This window comes from Calidris pugnax, unplaced genomic scaffold (assembly GCF_001431845.1).
Source record: "Calidris pugnax isolate Ruff unplaced genomic scaffold, ASM143184v1 scaffold44, whole genome shotgun sequence".
Lineage (NCBI taxonomy): Eukaryota > Metazoa > Chordata > Aves > Charadriiformes > Scolopacidae > Calidris > Calidris pugnax.
In genome coordinates, this window is record NW_015094506.1 from 15954223 (window position 1) to 15978467 (window position 24245).

General features: G+C 39.6%; 1 protein-coding gene across 1 annotated transcript in view; it reads right to left on the reverse strand.

The window, feature by feature from the left end:
* Positions 1–24189, reverse strand: part of ACSS3 (acyl-CoA synthetase short-chain family member 3) — a 92259-nt gene extending 68070 nt beyond the window's left edge. The window contains exons 1-3 of the mRNA XM_014963222.1: positions 23900–24189; positions 16234–16378; positions 5812–6000 (exon numbers count right to left, since the gene is read on the reverse strand). Of these exons, the coding sequence (XP_014818708.1) occupies positions 5812–6000; positions 16234–16378; positions 23900–24177 (612 nt within the window). The 5' untranslated portion in view covers positions 24178–24189. The remainder of the gene's footprint in view (positions 1–5811; positions 6001–16233; positions 16379–23899) is intronic.
* Between the last annotated feature and the right edge of the window lie 56 nt (positions 24190–24245).

A 24245-nucleotide genomic window follows, 5' to 3' on the forward strand; every position in this document is an offset into this window, starting at 1 on the left:
TTAATCAAGCTAGTTTACTAATTGTATGCATTAGCATAAATCTCATTAAGTAGGCACAAACCACAACGCCACAGTTAAGGCTGCATTAAACTTAGCACAGAATGCACAGATTAAATTGTTTTCTTGTGCAATAATAAAAGCTTTCCTGTCCAAACCTGCCATTCAGAGAAGTTTGCTAATTAGTGTGTATTCAAAATAAAGATTTCAGATGAGCTTTAAAATTTCATTATTTGTCATCTTTCTCTTTTGGGATACAATAATTTTCATAAAAGATGATACAATGCAATGCAGTTAAACTGCAAATTCATCTGGAGCTTACCTTGAAATTAGACTGTAATTAATGTAAGATATTAACACAGTTCTAGTCACTTGTTAAGATGAAAGACTGTTGTCAACACCAGGTTTACAGTCATTTGTAAATGGTGCCACCTCTGCTCATCAAGTGCTTTGTATGCAGTAAAGAAGTCTAAAAATAAGCAATACTAAGTTGGCTGATGTGATCTATTTCCCAAGTGAGGGTTGCCACTTGGAAGCATCATGGATCACTCTGTGCAAATCAAAGGTCCATTACTGGCTTTAACTCCTGTTTTGTAGTGTTTTACCCCTCTGCCTACTTGACATTACTTTCTCTGCATCTCTGCTCCCATACTGTTTTTATACACCCATCTCCCATCTCGTCTGTGGCTCCGTGTAGTTCTGCACACCAACATTAGATAGAAAAATAACTGTTTTAAAAAAAACAAGGAAGTTCAAAGGTTTGCTGAAGAAGAAACGTCAGCAATAGTGAGCTGTGGAAAAAACACCCAACAATATGATAAAGCAGAAATGAGCTAAAGCAAGGCCCAATAGCACCAGACTAACAATTTTACTCTGTGGTAAAGACTCCTCCTACAAATTCTTTTATAGTGTCTAATAGCGTACAAGGCAAAGTTTAGAAAAAGCAATAAATAATTTTTGGGGGGCCAGCTAATAAAGCTGCAAAAAGCCAAAACTGAAAACCAACTAACACTGAGGCAGAAAATATCAGAAGCATCACGAATATGTTTACCAAGAAATCCAGGACTTGGGCCCTCATTATTCAACACATAACGATCTTTCCTCTTCATGCCCCAGCCACACATCTATCACAAGCCTACACTCAAACTTACTGCACTTTCATAGTGTGTCACTACTTAAGAAAACCGACATGCATTTTAAAGAAATCCAGTGCTTATGCAGTCATTATATAGCTCTGGTGCACCTGCTGGTACTGCACTGGCTTTGTGGTTAGAAGATACGCATCAGACTGCCATGCACATTAAGTTTTGCCAGATATTATACAGTGCTCTGACAAAAGAGACCTGAATCATACTACACAAGTAGTTAAAAATGAAATGCAAGATAGCACCTTCTAATCTACAATATATATTCCAAAAATAAATACCACTTCAAGACAAGAAAAGACCGGACTGCCACTATTATAAGGCAACTGTGCATCTTAAGTATCAGCAGCTAAGCTTGCTGCCTCGTCACTCAAAAGGTTTGATCATCTTATGATGAAAAGTAAGGGCAACTAGCTGTGCACAGGAACTATGTCTTATTCAGAATAAACCACTACAAAATATAAGCTTGTTTTTTTCAAGGAGGTTTTATTAAAATTTCCAAATGTGTCAACTGTAAATAAGTGAGGAGTACAGTATTTCTGACCTCAATGAAAGAGACTAATGGTTTTGAAGAACTTGAGTGTCTTGTATAGTTCATATTTCAAAGAATTGTTGTTCACTTGCAAATCATAATACTGTCTTCCAAAAACACATGCCTGAAAAACTCCATTACTTGTATTTTATTTTGCAGGATTTGGACTTAAAATCTAAAAAGTCCTCGGAATTGCTACACAATTATTGTGATTCAAAAAACAAGAGAAAATTTGATTGTTGAAGACATAGCAATTACCATATTAAATAGGTGTATAAGCATATAGTTCTTAAGTAGCCTTGTCAGATTTCTTAATATACTAAAGTAAAGTGCTTAAATAGATGTCATGTTAATTTCCCAAAATATAGTTAATGTCATTTACCACCTGCTAGAAAAGTAGCACTGTGAGCTGTAGGCAATGCAGGAGATTCCTGGAATGCATTGAGGATAACTTCTTAAGCCAGGGAATAGACAGTCCCCCTGAGGGGATGCAATACTGAACCTGTTGGTCACCAACACAAATGAGCTAATCGGTGACACTAAGGCTGGAGGCAGCCTGTGCTGGAATGATCGTGCGTTGGTGAGGTTTGCAGACCTGAGGGATATGGGTCAGGTGAAGAGTAAAGTCAGGACCCTGAATTTTAGGAAAAGAAACTTCCAGCTGTTTAAGGAGTCAGTCAATAGGACCCCCTGGGAAACCGCCCTCATGGACAATGGAGCAGAACAGAACTGGCAGGTCTTTAAGGACGCTTTCCATAGAGCACAAGAGCTCTCAATCCCCAGGTGTAAGAAATCAGGAAAGGAAGGCAAAACTCCAGAGTTTGCTGGTCAAACTAAAGGGCAAGAAAGAGATGCACAGGCAGTAGAAGTGGGGATAGGTATCCTGGGAAGAGGATAGGGACATTGCCTAGTTATGAAGGGATGGGCTCAGGAAGGCCAAGGCACAGCTGGAGCTGAACTTGGCAAGGGACACAAAGAATAAAGAAGTAGGGCTTCTACAGCTATGTCAGCCAGAAAAAGAGGGTCAAAGAAAGCATATTCCCCCTGATGAACAGGACTGGCAAACTGGTAACAATAGATGAAGAGAAAGCTGAGGTACTCAACAACTTTTCTGCCTCAGTCTTCACTGGCAACCTGTCTTCCCACACCTATAAAGTGGCTGGGAGCTAAGTTCTTCCTACTGTAAGAGAATATCACATTCATGACCATCTGAGGAACCTGAAGTGCACTCTCAGTTAAGTTTGCTGATGACACCAAGCTGAGTTGTGTGGTTGAGGAGCCTGAGGGATGGGACGCCATCCAGAGAGAGCTGGACAAGTTTGAGAAGTGGGCCCATGTGAATCTCTTGAGGTTCAAAAAGGCCAAGTGCAAAGTCAAGCACCTGGGTCCAGGAAACTCCCAGCATCAATACAGGCTTAGGGATGAAGGGATTGAGAACAGTCCTGACTGGATGATAAGCTGGCCATGAGCCAGCAATGTGTGCTCGCAGACCGGAATGCCAGCCACGCCCCAAGCTGCATCAAAAGGAGCATGGCCAGCAGGTTGAGGGAAGGGATTCTGCCCCTCTGCTCTGCTCTAGTGAGACCCCTCTCCAGAGCCCTCAGCACAGAAAAGACATGGACCTGTTGGAGCAAGCTCAGAGATGGGGCACAAAAATGATCACAGGGAAGAAACACCTCTCCTATGAAGACAGGCTAAGAGAGTTGGGGTTGTTCAGCATGGAGAAATGTCTTGGGACATCTTATCGTGGCCTTTCAGTACTTCAAGGGGAGTTATAAGAAAGAAGGTGACAGACCTTCCAATAGGGCCTGCTGCAACAGCACAAGAGGTAATGGTTTTAAAGTAAAAGAGGGTAGATTTAGACTAGATACGAGGAAGAAAATTTTTACAAGGATGGTGGAACACTGAAACAGGTTGCCCAGAGAGGTGGCAGATGTCCCATCCCTGGAAACATTCAAGGTCAGGTTGGACGGGGCTCTAAGCAACTGGAATTACTTGAAGATGTCTCTGCTCATTGCAGGAGGAGTTGGACTAGATGACTTTTAATGCTGCCTTCCAACCCAAACTACTCTATGATTCTATGAAAGTATCTACTGTTTTGAAATTACAAACTATATATTCCCCTATTCAGGTGAAAGGGAAGATGACACGAAATGCCTGTTCTCACGCTCTGTATCACTTCATCACAATTCACTGCAGAATGCCTGTAACTGCCAATACCTGACAAGAGTAGAAATTATCAGCTACAGGACTTTGCAGCATTCCCAGACCTATTTAAAATTCAAGATAAATTAAGGTAAGCTAGTACAGTATATGTACCTTTTCATAGTCACTAGAAAGTGCTTGTTTTTTCTTTCACTCAGATCTTCCAATAGAATGTGAAGTTTGACCTTTCTTTCATAAAAGCATCTCACAGTCAGCTTTCCATTGCACATTTTTAACTCTTTCTAATTAATCTTACCAACATTAGCTCCCGTACTATGCCATCTAAACCAATTCACATAAAAGCCTAATAGAAAGGTTAGGATATTTTGAGACTGCTTCAATTAAAATCTGAGTTCAGCAGAATAACATCTATCACAACTACTTATATACATATTTTAAAGATAATCTCAGTACTGTGAAATTCACTTATCAAGAAAGCTTTGCAAAACTGGTGCATGTTTTGAAATTTAGATTTAGGATATTCCTCTCCTCTTTAGTTACACTTTCATTACACATCAGATGGACCAAAAATCACCTACAATATTTAGATATGCCTCTTAAAGAAACAAAAAGGCAATGTAAACTAGGATTTAATCCATGGCCTGCATAAATCACTTAAACTTTCTCTGTTTTCTTTTTCATGTATGAAGCAAGGATTATGATTACTATCCTGCCTCCCTTTGTTCCTCAGAGAAAATCCATTGGGATTAATTAGTTAATGTTTGAAAATTACTCCAAAAGTAAACATGCTAGATTATTTGCATTGTAGAAACCTTCATTTTAAAAGTTCATCATTTTTTCTTCTACATTATTTTCCCCCAATTTTATGAGTTAAAATCAATTTTTATTGCTTGTTAAAAAAGCAGGGGAGTGGGAAGAAAAACAGAGAAAACTGTGGAGCTGTTGTTAGCTTTCCCTCAGCTTTTTTTTTTTTTTTTTTTTTTTTCACAATTCCAACAAACCATTGCAGCCATTTTATTAGCTTCATCTTTGTTAGAACATCAAGGCAGTGATGGGGAATGCACTCAACTTTCTCTTTACAGATACTCATAAAATTCAAGCTTTGGTGATCTGAAGACCACTTCTGTGCTCAAAGTTCCACAAATCCTGTGGACTTTCTGCTGTATAATATTTTGGTTTATGTGTCTAACCGACGTGATTCAGTGGCAGATGGCCACTACGGATGGCCTGAATGATCCAGGTGACTGATCAAAATGACAAAGAATTTTGTCTTGTTCACTGGCAGAAAACAAGAACAGAAACTGTCAGTATAAACATTTGTTAGGTGGTTTGAAACTAATGCATATGCAAGATACGCACATATAAACTACTAACTAGATTATTAAAGTACTATTTGCATTTTCACTTTCAAAGACTTACATAATGCTTCATAAACAAGCTCAAGTTGTGCCAAACTCAGAAACCTTTAAAGCATTCACCTCTATTAATTATGTTCTCTGCAGAGTCACGCCTTGATTCATGTAGAAATTAGATGAAGCAGATCTATAGCTGCAAAAAGGACTATCTAATATGTCTAAACATCAAATAAACCAATTAAGTCATTTAGGGTTGGCAGCATTTTCCTCATACACTTGAGGAAAATGCTGGGAAAAAAGCCAATTTTAAGGTGATGCTTTGTAGAAAAAGATTGACAAATGGGAGAAGAAAGTATGCTCTAAACAGACAGCAGCATGTTAAACTCGCTTTTTAAACAAGGTCAAAACTTGTATCTCAATGTCTGCAATAAAGTATCACCCTCCCAACAGCCGTATTACTTTGTTCATATTTCAATGTTAGATATTATAAACAAACTATGACTGTGTGCCACACTAAGAGAAATGTTGTTATCCCCTCTGGAAAAAAAAAGTGGGTTTTGACACTGACATATAATTAACTAATGCAATGGTGGTTATTGTTCCAAATACATGTTACCTTTGCATGATCAATGCGAACCGAAAGTTCTTTAGATGCAAATCCACCAAAAATCAGGCTATGGATGGCTCCTATTCTTGCACAAGCCAGCATACAGTACACTGTCTGTGGAATCATGGGCATGTAGATGACGACACGATCTCCTTTCTTCACGCCATGTTTGACCATGACATCAGCTAACTTGGAGACCTGTACTGACAAAACACAACATTAACAGTTTCTCCAGATCTACCGCTGCCCCATAAAAAATAACTTTCATACAATACATAGACAGAGGACATTAAGAAGACAAGCCAGTATGATATGGAAAGTTGATGAGCAATGCAATCCAGGTTCAATGAATATACGACAATTTCCTTTTTGCAAAGTAATGTACATTTTTCTTTTGTAAAATGAGAATGGGCTGAAATTAATTATTTTACACATTAAAAAATCAATAACAATGTTTTGCGAACTTTTGAATGACACTAACTACTAGTTCTTTTATCCAGATAACTGCTTATATTTCTCAATTTTAGGCTTTGAGAATGGATGTAAGCAGGACATTTCATCACGCAAATTCTGTCCTAACTAGCTAGGTTTGAACCACAAATCAGTATTTTCTCTACTCAGAGCTGTAAACTTCTCAGAATCTGAGACAAGAAATCTTACACGTTGAACCAAATGTAAATATAAATTCAGAGAGAAATATGTTTAAGAGTCTTTCCTGACATTTTCAGATTTTGGTGTGCTCAATCCTGAAGACAGATTGTGTGCATGGCTGCAAAGGCCTGGAACTCAAGAAATGTGATAGATCAGCATCAGTGTCAGCCATCTGTATCACCATGAGAAAATATTTATTATGTCGACAACGTATGGCATTCTGTCACAAAACTATTACTGACTGTTTGATTAATACACTGGGCCAGACAATTTACCACACAGTAAGTTCTGTTAGAGTGAGCACGGGAACCTCTGACAAGCACTGTGCACTTGTCCCGATGTGCTTTTTGCAGCATGGAAATGCGGCATCTTCTGAAGGAAAAGCAAATAATTAATTCCCCAAGAGCAAGTGAATGAACTCAGCTGTCAGAGGTTTCTCAAGTTCCAGAGGCTGACAGCTGTGTAACACTCAGTATCTGAACCTGCTCACTGCCTTTAATTTTTTCAATTAGACATCAGTGTGTCTGTTATCTATAAGTAATAGAGGTAAAATTGCATGCCACTGCGCACAAAACATAGGCTAACAGGTTAACAGAAAAAAACAGTAGACTAAGAAGAAACAAAGTAGACTAATAAGCTACTGGCAAACAGGATGGAACTAGAAACACCCCAGAAGCCATGGGCTGGCATGGTCCACAAGCATGACTACATGCCAGTCAGACATAACAAGAACAGGAGCTTTGTTTGCAATAGTTTTACATTGGTGGTAAGACTAAAAAGTTAAATTCTTTAGGATGTTCTTGGGATATCTGGGGACATATAAATCTAAGTTCAGAACAAAGGAGTTTCTCTGTCTTACAGGGGAACACTTCTTACCTACAGTAGTAAAATTCTTGGGTTTACTACTGCAGGTTGCCATTCACTAAAAAATATTACAATATCATAAGAAGTTTAAACACTGTAATTTCTTTCACTATCAATGTAACATGAATCTACTTATATATGAATTTCTCACATATTACCTGTACTGCGTTATTCCTTTGATTTATTGTATCACACAAATAAGGTTTCAAGTAAAATTTAGTCTCGTGAAAGACTTTTCTTCAGGTACTATCAGACTGGAGAGAAAGGAAAGGGGAGAAAAATTCCTGAGAGCATCAGGGGGATGTTGCCTGTAGAACAGAAAATACTCAAGCTTCTGAAGCAGTCAGAGATGTTTGCATTCACCCAGCAAATAATGCAAGCAAGGGGAGCAGTCTAGGCCAATGATGCACGTTGTACAAGCAGGACAGGAGGGAAGGACCATCTTTTTCAAGGATGAGCTAGTAGATTTTCTTTAAAATGTTTTACTGTCATTTTATTATTCATCAAATTTGAGTTCTCTCTATTTAATGAGCTCCCTAATTCTACTTGCAACCACTGTTGCTTTCCAAGATTCCTAGACATTAGGCTCTTTCTTTTATGGTCATATTCAAGAAAACTTGGGGCAATTACATCAAATCCTAGAGGCCTATCTGATACTGAAGAGGATAATACAGTATTACTCACTGCTTCTCTCTTCAGTGGGAACACATATGCAGACTTTCAGCGACCTGAGACAATAACATCAGAAGCTCCAGATGCATCTGACCTGTGCTTGCATTAAATACATAGCTCACTCACAATCAAACTATGCTTATTTCTATGCTTCTGCCTGAAGATTTAAGAAAATGGAAACACAGAACCTCCAACATGCATGTTTGCATCAGAAGATAAAAGTATAGCCTCCAGTTTTTATAAACGTAGCAAAAATCCCTGCTGTTATTTTCAGCCACAAGAGAGAATATGTTTATAAGACAAAGTTATCACCATACCAAGCTGAAAACTCACACAAACTAAAGTACATGTATGATTTATTTGTAACAGACCTTTTATATTAAATGTTACTGATTATCAAAAGAAAAAATCTTTAATTGTAGACCTATTATTACCTATCAATACTCTATGAAACTGACATACGCTATCAAAACTCAACAAAAATCAACAAGGCATGTACATAACTTGAATTTAATGCCATGCAACTGGCATTTACAGTCATTTCTACATAGGATTAGTGAAAATAATTGTAATAAGGATAACAACTCTATTTCCAAAGGTAAATTCATTTTCTGTACTTCCTACTCTGAAAACATTAAAATCTATACAGTCATTAGAGAGCTAACATCACCTTATCTCAAAGAATTCAGAGAACTAATCCTTATCTTTGCTGCTTGTGAAACTCTCAAGCAGATTATTGACAAGAAGGACACAGGCAATGAAAACAATACTTAATCAGTAATTTTATAGTCAGTGTAAGTGTGGATAGTAGACAATGAGTAGTTAAACACAATGGATGAGTATTATTATTCATTATTCATTATTTTATATTATTAAAAATGGCAAAAAAGGCAATGTTTGTCTGCTAAAGGAAAAAGCCATCATTTAAAGATTGTAATTAGTAATTCTGTAATAGAATACTCCTAGTGCCTGTATACATGCTACATAACTTTGGTACTTGGCTGTAAGAGGGAAATAGTGGAGAAATCTGCATGTACTTAAGTAATTTTTATTGAAAGCTATCACAGATAAATTGTACTTACAGCAGAATACACACAGTACGCTGCAGGCAGGAATCACCTGTCTTCCATGCAAACCCAGTACTCACTTGTTGGCACTTAACCTCCCCACCCTAGAGAGCTTAATGTCACCGAAGGCAATAACCCAATATAACACATGAGTATCTATGATTTTCCTTGTGCCTTTTCCCACATCTTTCTGACAACCAGGGAGCATTTGGACTACATAATAAACCACTGTCTCTATGTGCAACTATTTGGACGACTAAGGAACATCATAAAGCAGGTTTACTTGCCCTTAAGATTGATGCGGAAACCCTGAACCATCCAAGCAATCAATCACTCTAAAAAGGAGAGGGGGAAGAGTGAGTAGTGACATTTCATTAAATTGTTAAAAGCCATGAAACCTTCCACTTTGTTACAGTGTGTTGTCAGTTATGGTTTACATTAAGACAGCATGCTACATCACTCAAGATTTTACAGTTGCTATTTTCCTACCAGCATGCTATTTCTCTGCTTTTCTTCAAAGTTTAAGATCGCTCTATCACTTTAACATATTTGACACTTCAGTAATAAAATCACTTGAGACCAAGTGATATAATAAGAAACTGAAGTAGGCTTTCAGCTTTGAAGATCTGGGCTTAAATTATCAAATGCAAATATATCAAATGCAAGCCCCCAGTGAGCATGGCTTTATTTTTACCCAGCCACCAAACAAATAGTACATCTGTATTAGCAGTTCAGGTTTGGAGAAGTACTGCAGTTCTGAAGTAAATCACCTGGCTGTCCCTAGTAGTCACAGAAAGCAGTTTTGGTCCATGCCAAAAGAATTCTTCTTAGAAGATACTAAAACAGAAAATCCACTCAAAATGCTAAAAAGAGGAATTTCAAACCTTCCTGTGATGAACAATGACTGGGTCTCACCAGTGTCCAGTCCTTCAGTGCAAGCTAAACACAAAAGAATTCTTCAAACATCAAGAGCTCCTGAAACATCCTGAAGTGCATCTCATTGTGTAAAAAGAGCCATCTCACACCCACAGTCCTCTAAACCACAGTTGCACGTTGCCTTAGCTCTTCAGCTTCTCCATTGTGTTATTTTTTCAAGACTACTAAAGAAAGTACTCCTTCCTATTCTCCCCACCCCTTGATCAGCCTCTTCACTCTTCTATCACTCTTCTTAATTATTGTTTCCTCCTTTTCCTACTGCTGCAAAAGCTTCCTACCATTTGGAAGTGGGACAGGACTTACAAGTGGTGCTGCATTCACTTCAAATAGATGAAGACCATGTTCTTGATGAGGTGGCAAACCCATGCTTCAGAGGTGCCACAGTGCATGTGCCACTACCACAGAGATCTTGAACAGATCTTCAGGGGAGGGGAGAGCATTCCACCAAGCCCACTGCTCATCCACAGACATCCGAGGACATCCACAGACATCCAAGGACATCCACGCCCTTGGTACAAGGATCAGCAATTCTAGAACACAGTCTAGGGAAAAACATGGCAGTGGTGCTGCACATGTCTTATGCCTGCAGCCCCAAGAGGACCCCCATGAGACAACACGCAGGAACAACCCCTTGCCCACTCCACACCACAGCAGGCAATGGGAACTGCAAAACTACTGGTTCGGATGTCCACCTGAGTAAGCGTGCAGACTTTTTTCCTATACATATATTAAGCACGGGTTTAGGAGCTTTCTGGTAGAATTAGGGCATTGGTTGCAGAGCTGTGGAAAGGTGGTGTAAGTCTCTGGATTTACTGTGAGATCTGCTAGACCTTGAGAGATGATTCCCCAGGGGGCAGTGAGCTATGAGGGAAGTTCTGTGGAGGAGCAAGCTCCGTCAGGGACCGCTAGCCCCGTCCCAGCTCTGCCTGTGTGCCAGGCATGGTCCTGATAATGGCATAAGTTGTGGACATGGCATGCCTTGATCACACAGCCCCCCTAGGCTTCTGCACAAAACCCCAGCCACACTGTCTCAAATGCAGTGTATAAAGGTGGTGGTAGTGGTGCTGGTAAGCTCTTCCACAAATAACAAGAAATCATAAACATATGATCAAAATCAAAAACATAAATCAGGATGGTTTATATTTCTTTCTCATACAGCCAGACAGCTGCTGAGATTGCAGTTAGCTGCAGTAATTTCTCCTTTCTTCTTTCAGATGCCAAGAAGTTCCTTGGACTGAGAGGAAGCTGGGGATTTTTGGAAAGGGCCCATTTTCTTTCCTGGTTTTGGAGATCAGCTGTAGACTCTGTCTTCAAGGAGGAACTGAAATGAGATAGGGATTCTGTAATACTTATCAGCTTGTCATGGATTTAATGTTTGATCAGAAGTGACGCCATGGCATTCACTCCACAAAAGAGATGGGTTCCAGACAAGCATTTGTCTCAGAAGGAATTTCTAGTACTTGTGAGGGACAGTTCATAGTGTCCTGCACAACTCCTACAGTATCTAGGTTCCCCTAAAAGGCCACTATTTGGACAACATCCACTTGGAGTGAGGGAAGAAATCAAACAGTGGTGAGACAGATGAAGAGTCAGCATGGCAATTCCTAAAGGAATCCACAAGGAAGCAAAGATTTGTGGGATAACTACGTTGAGATGGCTTTGAAGTGAGCTATGACACATTCGGTCCAAAGGATGAAACTAAACCTAGTCCAAAGTAAAACTCACAAACCACATACAGTGGAAATGTCAGGAGGCTCAGCAGTTAATTCAGCATGGCTTCACTCATCTGCCCAAGCTGCTCCAAATTATACATTACTATAGGCATCGCTGACGTTGACATGCTGCAGTATAACTATTTTCAGTCAGGGGAGATCAAGTTCCAGCTGCTTCTTCAGACTTTTACAGTGTCATTTAGAAGTCTTTTGTGTGGAATATGAAAAACCCAAGACACCACTCTGTAAATTCGTGACAAGTCTCATCCTATAAAGAATACTAACACTGATATTTTTGAAGAGCTACCCCAGTGACATTGCAGTTAAATCTTCCTAAGACATGCACGGAAGAATATCATTTGAGATTTAAATAAGATAAGGAAAAGCAGCACTAAAAAAGAAGCCTAATACACAGTTTTATCAAGATAATGTTGCTTTACCAGACAAACAGTTAGGTTGTCAATCTCAGTAGGATTTTCTGTCTGTACTCAAGTTTTGATTTTAAAGCAATTCTGAGAAAAAATATCTTGAACTTAAAGTCACTATTTGTAGCTAAGAAGGAATTGGTTATTTTTCAAGGAAGAAGACAAAGAAAGACGATGGAGTAAAGCATGAAGAATGAGAAAGAGTATTAGAAACAGAACAATCTGGGTGATACCTCAGTCGTGTACAGGAGATATGAGCAGAGCAAGACAGATACGCACATAAACCCAAACTGACAATGGCTAATGCAGCTATTTCAGAAGTAAATGTTTTTAGGGTGGGTAATTATGGAAAAAACCTTCCTTCTGAATAAATTAGTCCTTCACCAATTGTTGATAACCTGAAGCCCTTCTTTCTCATCCATCTTTTTATAACATTCAATGTTCTTGAAGGCTTGGCAGGGGGTGTTAGTTTTTACTAATCCCATCACATTATTGCACTCAGAAATTATTTATTATGGCACTGAATTTGACATGTGAACTGTGCATTGTTATTGAAAAGAATCACAGAGAGAAATCATACTGCTTTTCTGTTCACAATCTGTCAAGAGTCAACAACTGCAAATAACATGACTCTCAAATTCTTGAGATTTCATTTTAGCAATTGAGACATTCTAGAGAATACTCCTACTGGTGGAAACAGAAGGGTTTTTTCATCTATGAAACAACCTTTGCCTTAACCTGAAAACAGTAGCATTTTCCAACACAATCAGAAAATTTGGGTTTAAATGAACAGAAGCCATTGCTCCTTATTTCTTCTGAGTATCTTTATATTACCCTAATACTACACAAATTCAGTAACATTTCTAACAGAATTTGTGTCTCCTTTATCTTTTCCTACCATCTCACTACTGAAATTGGAGAATCTCCCATACTCAAAACTTCCACTTACATCCCCATTTTACTGGCTTCAGTTCAATATTGTAATCCTCATTAAAAGGCCTATAACAGGCATCAGTAAAGAAATAAGTCCCATCAGTACATTCTGGAAGACTGTTATGTCTTAAATTTGCCAAATTCCTCCTCTCTGCATTTGGAAGATTTAATCTGTAACAACATATAATTAACACACTTAAAATGCAACTGTATGCACTACGTACAACTGCACTTTAAATAACTCTAATTCTCAAGACTTTCCAAGTGTGGAGGAAGTATAGTTGTACAGAATATCAACACAAACTGATCTTGCCATTATTTACATCAATAAAGAATTGCTGAAATTGTCCTGCAGTCCTTCTATTCCAGTTCTGCCCCAAAAAAAATAAACCAGCCAAAAAACACTTCCCACAAGTTGGGCATTGAACATCACTAGCTTCCAACATTTCTCTGAATTATTTGTAGTTCAGTGGTACTTAACACTGAAACTGCAGCATTACTATAGCTCTTAGATCTGAAGAGCAGTGCAACAAGTAAAGAGGATAAGAAAAATCTGAAAACAACAGGCTTCCTGAGTACACAGCTCAAACTATCCTATTCTCCCTAAGGAGCTACATTATCTCCAACCAAGAACCTATGTCACTTTTTTCATCCTTACCATGACTTTCATCCTGGAACAAAAGATCCAACCTGCTACAAAATTCTGCAATCTTCTCACGTTGTGACCCACAATTATCCTACGTAACTTCTGCTGAATCCATTTACACATTCCTCTTTTATCACCAAAAGCCAGAAACAAATCTACCACTTCAAGAGCTGATCTTTGTAGAGACATTTTGAACAGGCAGCCTCTGCTAAGACACCCTCATTACACTATAAGCTTATTGGCCAGACAGACATTCATTGGACGTCGAAACGACTGCACAACAGATACACACTGTTGGGCTATTTTAAATTAGGAAAGGAACTCAGGAAAGAAGGCAAAAGGCTTCTTTCCCCACCAGGAGGTTCATCAGCTTCGGTCATATGTCTGATCTGTACTCATACTGATCTATAATGGAAAATGCAGAGCGCTGAAAGTCTATTTCAATATGACAGGATATAGTTCTTTTAGCTTACACTGAGCAGACTGAGAACACGGTGACAAGCCATGATGAAGGGCTGTGTGCCAAACGTCATCACCCACGCTCCACAGTGGTATGGTAGGCCTTTTCACAAAATCTCTCCTAGGCCCTAAAAGATCTATGACACAGAATACACCAGCCTATGTCTTTCCCATTTTCAGCAAATGTCTTTGTGAATACCTTTGTTATCAGATGTCCAATATTTACCAGGTAAACCAAGTTAAAATTATTCCGCAGAATGGACTAGACAGCTTCAACATACAAGACATCTCAAATCCTGCCTTTCACTTAAATTCCCTTTTGATTAAGGAGAAGAGGAAACTATAGTATCTAAAAGCAGTATTTAGATAGGACTCAGCCACCAGCACAATTATCGTAAACTTCTGAATGTGTTCTGCTACATACCCCCAGAAAACTTAAACCTGTTCTTCCATTTGGTTTGGTAATGCTGCTGAAAGAGGAAATGTGGGGGAGAGGATGCGGATGTCAGTTAGTAAAACTTCCTCATTCTGCACAAATCAGCAATATCCTAAAACATTTAATATGCTTACAGAGAATACAGAGACACAAACCTAGGAGGCTTAATGCCAGCATCAAGCTTAAAAAGCAAAACTTCCCAAGTGTTTTGCAGAGGAAATTCTACAAAGTCCACTTAAGATTATTTACATTAGAATGTTGTATTACATCATTAAAATGAAACAAGTATGAATTTTTATGTGTATTTAGTGTTTATTTAATATATATATTTCCATATGTGTATATTGTATTTATATGACATGACATAAAAATGTATATATAAAATTACAATAGTATATATAAAATATATTACACATATATATAATACATATATAAAAGAATAGATAAAATTAGATAAGGAGCTGGGACCTTTTAAAGTCTCCTAATTTCTTAAAACGTTGAAGCTAGTTGTTCTAGCTCCAGCATACTGTACAGTAACTTCTAAGTTCTCTTTTGGACTTGGTAAATCAACTGAAAACTGGTGAGAAGTAAATGTTTTCTATATTTCCCTTAAAAGGTAGAGTGCAGTACAGGTTTATCATGTTTTGCAGCTGTATGACCTCTCTCTTATTCCAACAGTGGAATAAAACCCTCACAAGCTGAATTACTGTATTATGAACCTCGTTTCACATTTTAAACCGAAGGTTTGCATCGCTCCAGACACCAGGTGTGTATCTGAAGTAGAGTGTGTTCCATTCACTGAAATGCATCTTGCACATTGAAATACATTAAGGAAGACTATGAGTCTGACTCCAGCATTTCTTTGTGCCCAGCGTTAAGTGCAACAGCTACAAGTAACTGGAAGAAAAGAGCCAGTGTGAGGGCAAACCACCAGCTGATGGCTGCGAGAGCAGAGAACCTTGGTTGGGGCAGACTGCAAGCACCCATGGTGGCACCAACCCGGGGCCGGGCACTGAGTAAATCTGAAAGGGCTGATGCAGAACTGAGTATTCATGACCCCAGCTGGGGATAAGCTGCCTCAGCTGATGGGGGAGTCGAAATCCACAGACCTTCCAGACAGAAAATTAGTGTGGGGCCACCAGCCCCCCAACTACAGCCTAAAGCTGGGCAGATGATGCAGCCCTCTTTAGAGCCGCTCCCTGGCAAATTTCACTTGTTTTTACACTCAATTATGTGCAGCAATAGCCAAAGTATGCATCTGCATTTCTCCTGGAACTGTATTTTTGATCATCATAGCAACTGTCAAGGGACTTGACTAATACTTTGATTTACCTTTTAAACATGAAATAAGAACTGTTGGGGGGGAAAAAGAGAAATCCAATAGAGAAAAGTTCAAAATTTAACCAACCAGGAAAAAAATTATTAAACTGCAGAAGAAAAAAAAAAGAAGAATTAAAGGAAAATCAAAATCTCTTAGATGCAGTATAATCAGGTACAGATATTGAAGCATATAAATCAATACTGAACACAGCAAAAGGAATAAACTAGCAAGGTTTCTACCTTTCTAGTATCTACCTGCTGTGCAATATTTACTGCCCATTTCCAGTGACGAGATTATTCTCAAACATACCTGTTCAAGAAGTTCCTTATAGGTTATTTTCTCTTTGGTATTTGTTACAGGACTGTCATAAATAATGGCAATTTGGTCTCCTCGTCCATTCTCAACATGACGATCTACAGCATTGTAACAGATATTCAGCTCTCCACCTACAAACCTAAAAAAGAAGTTGGAAGTACATAACAGGCAGCCTTCCAAACTATTAACACTATTTTTTTGCATATATATATTTTTAAGGAATGAGAGCATTCAATTCAAATAAATATATCTCATAAAATATTATACTCTGTTCAGGAAATTGTTTTTTAATCTATAACCTCACAATTTACTCAAAAAGCTAAATAAGCCTATTAGTGAAAATAGTGGAAGTACTGTACTTTGATTGATGTAACTGAGAATCTGCTAAATTTGGTCTTGATTTAACTTTGCATCAATCATTCTGATTTTCATAGCTAAGGTTTCACAGAAAAAGCATATATTCATATAAAATAATCTGATATTATGAAAACGTGTTATTACACTACTTTGTATTGGCATGCACACATATCTTTTTTAAGAACAGGTTCAGGACTCAAAATATTCTTATTCATCCCTTGGCAATAACGGTTAAGCGTACAAGCATCTGTATCTAAATGAAACTGACACCAACGGTTATAAAACATTATAAATTTGACATTCATAATGCATCTGACATTACTGTGTTTTACATCAGTAACTTAAAATACCCTGTAAAGCAATGTGAGTCATAGCCTCTTCAACATTCAGACATTTACAGGAAATTCTCATCTTCTAATTAAAGAAAAAAAACTTCACAAACTCAGGTTTCATTTTTATTGTCATTTTACACAAAAAAAAAAGAAAATTCAAGTGTGGAATTATCCTCATATAAGAAAATACAGAAGGCACCAAATACAACAATGGCTCTACTAACTGAAAGATGACAGAATCTAAAAACTAAAGTTCACTCTAAGTAATGCTCTTTGTGTTTGCTTTTCTATGCGTACATATCTCTCTACAGCAAAAAGAAGAGCAACACACAGAAAAAAAAAAAAACTTGCGAATTTCCAAAAAGTTCTTTGGGGACACTCACTGTGGTAATGTGATAGTTATACTGCAATTAGAAATAAAAACAGATGGCGTAAAGTAACCCACTACTACTTAAAAAAGTATTTCCTTCTTCATGTTTCCCATCTAGTAAAGGACTACTCAAAATCAGGATATCTGATATATTATTCATACAGCCGTATGGACAGGTGCCATGGCATAGTATTATTGTCAAAGAATGGCAATTATTAAAACAAAGCAGTTAGAATATTAAGTATGCAGCAACCTTACTGTGACTCCTTTACAACACCATTAATAAAGAGAAAGTAGGGGACCAAGAAAGCAACAAAACATTCTATGCTACAAACCCCTTCCCATAAATGAAGAACTATGTGAACAATAAAGGATTGGGAATTGTTTCATGTAATATAGAGAAACTCTGTATTACTGTCATAAAAGTTGGGTAGGATTCAGGTCATCCATTGATTTTTACATCAAATCACTGTGGGATGATATGAACAAGGGAACAAGAAAGCGCAGTGCCTGGGCTGCTCTGTATAACCACTGAAGAATGGTCAAAACATCAGCAAGTACCAGAGCTTGGATCCTTCTAAAGATGCATGGGAACATCAACACTGCCACACATACTTCTAACAATCACTTGCGAACAAGTATGTGAAAAAAAATGTGACTACAAGGTGAAACAAACAACAAGACTATCTCGTTGTGATGAGAGCTTTGCTACCCCATGTAGAAGGAGGGTGGCTTTTATAGGATCAGAGAAGCAGAGATGCACCTACCATGACCACAACTGCAAGACTTCCGCTTCTGTACTGTCACCCGAGGACGTGCTCAATTATCTTATTGTGGCTGACAAATAAAAGCTGCCTGGCTTTGAAAAGCTGCCCTGTGTTACTGCAAACTTCTGTTGATGCAGTGATTCCCAAGGAGATGAATACCCATGAGGAACTTTGATTTGTTTGAATAAGCTTTCGTTGGAAATAGCAGCATGAAACCAGGACCCGGTTTTGGAATAAGGACATGAATGAGATGCTCCTATTTAAAACAAAGGTCTAGAATCAAAAAGAAAATATTCCAACAGACTGCAGAAAGATCAGAGGTGGATCTGCAGGATGTTTGTGAGAGCTTGCCAGTAAATCTTGCCATAATAAGCAAGACTGTAAAATGCTAATATGTTGCTAACCAGACAGTTATCTCAATGTCGCTTACCAACGGAGTCCAAGTCTAAAGACTCTTACTTTAGACTGTGTTCCTAAATTAATAATATTCAACAAATGGAGCAGAGGAAGATTAAAACAAATAAAAAGAGTAAACAGTATCAACTCTGATACATAAAAGAAACTGGATTTGGTTCACTAGCAGTCTCTTTGAAGAGCTCATCTGCCTTCTACTGGCACTATGGTAGGAAAAAAAAATGACATGGTTTTTCCTGTCAAAAATCACAGCAGAATTTAAAACTGGTTACAATATTGAAACATCTTGCTTCGCAGCAACATGTTAAAACAGTGATTCTGACAATATCTGCCTATCCTTTTAATAAATCTTTTTTCTTGTACATCCATGAAAGCAGCAGCCTTTGATAATCCACATTATGCATACCTTACCTCTAATAAGGCTTTTTTTTATTTTAATAATTTGAGTGGGCTTAGCCACATTAGGATGCCCTTGAGCCTCTTTAAAGATGTCTACAGCAGTCACCTAGGAATTACGGCCTCTTTGTGACTGGAGCTCAGCACCACCCATGTCACCCTGGCCCTGAGGTCTCACAGAGTTTCAGTTGTTTCACAAACAGGAACCTGAAGCACATGCACTTACATCTCTAACCATACCTTAACATGACTACTCTGTCAACCTTCTAGGGGTACAAGTAGAAAAGGGGACAAAAACGCTCATCTTCTGTTCATACTTCTGGCAAGTCAGTGGTCTTCCAAAGCAGGACTACCATTACATACAGCTTAATATCTACCATCTACGGCCTGGAAATTTTTTTTAGTGCGTTCAGTACTTTTTTTGATGTGACAAGAGCCTACTTGCTAGTAATGAAATAAGTACAGTACTGAAGAAGACAACACATAATTATCTCTTAATTCACTTCACTCAAATATTCAAAAGTTATGCTTTAATTTCCAACACTATCTGCTATCTTAAGAATCAAAGTAGCTGTATTCAGAGATACTTTTCAGTCTGCATTCAATGGCTTAGAAGGAAAGACAATTAAAAATTTAAAAAAGAAAGAAGGTAAAGGTTCTGAATAAAGCTGACACGTATGCAAAAGAAAAACATTAAAATTATTTTGCACCATAGCTGTAAAAAAAAACATATTGCTAAAACACTTTCATGCCATGCAGGGTACATATACTTCTCCAAGCTGAGTTCCCAGGAATCACATGGATTTTTTTTTAAATCTTTCTAGTTGAAGTGAGAACAGAAGCTGAATAAAGTGTTAGACAAAACCACAACAATATCAGATATTTTGAAATACTAAATTAATTGAACGAGCCACATTTTTTAAAAGTGTGAGAAACATTTGAATAGCAATCTGTGCAACATTACTAAAGTTCAAAGGTCTTTTTATATTGTGCTTATGTCTTTGAATCAGAGAGAAAACATAACTTGCAAAATTGCCCTCTGCCTACATGCATTAGGAAAAATTGTTTCTATAATTTCTAAAGAAATACTTGCTTAACCTTTCTAGCTGGGATTACACAAGATCCCAAAATAATCCGTGCAAGTGTTTCTCTACCTTTAGCATTAAAAAGATTTTTCTTTCTAATATCTAAAATCTACATCTCCCTTCTTGCGATTTAAGACTTCTAGTTTTGACCTCTTCAAAGCCAACTGAGAGAAGTTTCGCCTTGAATTTTGTAGGCAAATTCTCTGTAGCCAAATTTTATGTCTTTTAAAACTCCCTTTTGGCTTCTGCACAAAACAATTCCAATTCCTTCATATTTTTCTTGACCAATCATGCTTTATGGGTCATTATTTTTGATGTGGGCAAAACCAGATGATGTTTTGTGCCATACCAGCCACTGATGCGGGTTAGAACAGTCAATGGTACCTGGGATTACCGCTGAGACAGAACAGCCAGAGGACAGTGACACTGGTCACATACCTTTCAGAAATCATTTTGCAAGCCACTGACATAACACTGGTGTTTCCAATGGAAAAGACTATAAAGAAAACACACTAGGGTACGCTGCACACTTCTTTCACGCTCTTACAGTATTTAGAGAGGATGAAACGGCATTTGCCTTACAGCTACATTTTAAATGCATTAACCACCTCCTTCAACTTCTTTAACTGAAGTAAATGAGACCAGAAAATATATGAAAAGTAAGTCTCACTTTTGGCAACCAAAGTCAAACATACTGAAAATAAATGTATATTTATTAATTGACCTAATAATATGTCTCTGAAACGGGAGATAAATTGCAACTCAAGAAGCACACAGATGTACTTCTTAATATTATTTTTAAGCTTTCCATAAACTGCTTCCAAGGTAAACCTCTGAGCTAGAATTACACAACATCCTTGTCTCTAAATTGGAGAGACATGGATTTAACAGATAGACCACTTGCTGGATAAGGAATTGACTGGATGGCCGCACTCAAAGAGTTGTGGTCAATGGCTCCATGTCTAAGTGGAAGCCAGTGACATAGACAGTCGCTGCGCACCCTCAGCAAGTTTGTCAATGACATCAAGCTGTGTGGCACAGTCAACATGCTGGGGGGAAGGGATGCCATCCAGAGGGATCTAGACAGGCTTGAGAGGTGGGCCTATGCAAACCTCATGAAGTTCAACCAAGCCAAGTACAACATCCTGCACCTGGGTCTTGGCAATCCCAGGCACAAATACAGGTTGGGTGGAGAATGGCTAGAGATCAGCCCTGAGGAGAAGGACTTGGGGGTGTTGGTGGATGAGAAGCTTAACATGAGCCGGCAATGTGCCCTCACAGCCCAGAAAGCCAACCGTATCCTGGGCTGCATCAAGAGAAGCATGGCCAGCAGATTGAGGGAGGTGATTCTGCCCCTCTACTCCACTCCCATGAGACCCCAACTAGAGTACTGCGTCCAGCTCTGGGGCCCCCAACATAAGGACATGGACCTGTTGGACCAAGTCCAGAAGAGGGTCACGGAGATGATCAGAGGGTTGGAGCACCTCTCCTACAAAGACAGGCTGAAAGAGTTGGGGTTGTTCAGCCTTCAGTTATAGAAGAGAAGGCTCTGGGGGGACATAATAGCAGCCTTCCAGTACCTAAAGGGGCCTACAGGAAAGACAAGGAGGGACTCTTGATCAGGGACTGTAGTGACAGGACAAGAGGTAACGGTTTTAAACTGAAAGAGGGGAGACTTAGATTAGATATTAGGAAGAAATTCTTTATTGTGAAGCTGGTGAGACACTGGAACAGGTTGCCCAGAAAAGCTGTGGATGCCCCATCCCTGGAATTGTTCAGGGCCAGGCTGAACCGTTCTACGCCTCTGTGTCCTCTTAAAGAGCCTCCTGTATCCTTTCTCTCTCTCTTATATTCAGTCTTTTCCTCAAAGAACTTATCTATGCGTGATCCTGACAAGCACACTGAATGCTGGTAACCATCTGGTACTTCAGAAGCATTAGAGTACTACACTAGTATCACATAGAGTCTGTTATCACTTATGGTGAACATAAATAAAATTAAAAAAAAAGAAATAAAATTCCATGTTGTACATTGAGACATTAAAGAGGATTACACAAATTTGAAACACTTAATGTTTTATTATCCACAGCAGACCAACAGATACCTGACATCCAAATAATAATTATGGCCTGATGTTAAGTCTTCAGAGACCTGCATCTTCGCATAATCCCACAGAATCAAGGCTGGTTGTGGTCTGGAGAGCACCTGATCCAATGCCCCTGCTCAAGCAGGTCCACCTAGAGCCAGCAGACCAGGCCCATATCCAGATAGCTTTTGAACATCTCCAAGGACAGAGAGTCCACAACCAACTCTGTGCCAATCCTCAGTGACCCTCTAAGAAAGTGTTTCCTGATATTCAGAGGGAGCCTCCTGTGTTTGTGTTCATTGCTTCTTGTCCTGTCACTGGGTACCACTGAGAAGAGCCTGGATCTTCTCACCCTCCCTTTAGCTATTTGGCCACATAAATGAGGTAATTTCAATCTGTGGCAATCTGCAGCCACAGAGGGAGAAAGACGCAAGAGAGACGTGAGGCCAGAAAAGACCCGACATCAGCCCATGAAACTGTATCCCTGTTCTAAGATCAAACAACTTCCATCCGAGAATTCACAATGCTTTATTACTTTCAGCAAGCAAGCTTATCATGCCCAACAAATCAAACCACATTTGTTTGACAGAATCTGATAGCAAAACCATGCTCACCAGCATGTACTACGGTCTCATTTATTAGTTCTTAAAAAGTCACCGTTGCATTGACTTCTTCACTATTATGCTCAAAAATACCAGAACCAGTGAGCTTTACTGGTCTTTAATTATACAGGCAATCCTACTTGCTTTTTTTGAAAAGTACCATGACTTAGAAATGAAGGTCTGTGGACCACAGGTCCTCCTGTCCATCCATTTTAGTACTTCTGACTGTTACACGGCCAGACTGACTTGACGAGATTTATCCTGGTGCTGTTTAACATTCAGCTTAAGACATGTAAACAACTTTCACTACTGGAGGTGCCAAGCAATAACATCAGACACCAATAAGAAAGCACTCTGCTGGTTCTGTATCTCTTCATTCAGGCAGATTTAAGAGAGATTAATATTTTTAATTATATTTCGAGTATGTTTAGTATTTTTAAATTAGAATCAAATCAGAAAAATATAAAAACGGCAAAGAACACCAATGTACCAAAGATGACCCACATCCCGCATTGCCTTTTTTACCCTGTATCAGCTTTTCCTTGAGAAAAGAGCATGATGTAAACTTGCTGAAAAAGTGGTGACAGTGGTCAACACATCATTTTAACAGGTAAAATCGCCTTGGAGAAAGTACTGAAAGTCCTACTAGGTAATTTACAAGAAGGATACGACACTCTATCTTAGGGAGTTTTGTCAGTGACCACATGTATATATACATTACAATGCCAATGCTTTTGCCAAACATTGCCTTAACCACATCCGTTAAATTATGAGCTGTTTAGACAGTTTATCAGATTAAAGAACGCTGAAAGCTGCCGTTTATGTGTTTTCATACACACACCTCCCCTGGCACCTGATGCCCATCCTGTCCCCAAGCCAAGCCCAAAAAGTGGTTGGATGAAGGAGCACCGGGCGCACACCCCCGTGTCACACAGGGACATCACACCCACACAGGCCTATGTCACCCCTGCCACAGGTGACACGGGCTAACTCCCCTCTCTCACCCCAGCACACCCTGCTTTTAATCACAAGGCCTAACCGAGTGTAATCATTAAACCCCGCCGGGCCCTGAAGCCATCTCCTCCATCACCGCCCCCCCGCTGACCACCCCAAATACCAGCTGGGCCGGGTTTGTGTTAACCAGGCGACCCCCCAGCCCAGCCCCAGCCCCTCGGCAGGCAGCTCTCCCGTAACAGCCGGGCTGGGCGCGCCCGGCCCCCCGCCGCCCCGGGGGCACACCGGCAGACTCACCAGGAGGCGCTCCCCGGGCCGCCCCTCTCCAGGGTGCGGGCCCAGGGCTTGTACCACTGGATCTGCTCGGCGGCGGCTCCCCACACCTTCTCGGGCTCCGCCACGGAGCTCCTGAAAACTTCCTCGTACTCGCCCAGCGCCCGGGAGGAGGCGGCGCGGCCCGCGAAAGCGCTCCCCGCGTAGGGCCGTCCCGGCCGCCGCCAGGCCCCGCCGCCCCCCCGGCCCGCCGCCGCCCCGACCAGTTTCGGCAGCGCCGGCAGCCTGCCCAGGAAACCCATTTTCAGGGGAGAAGAGCCGCGCGTTAAGGCTCCGAAAAGCCCTCGGACGGCACAGGACGGAGCGGCGG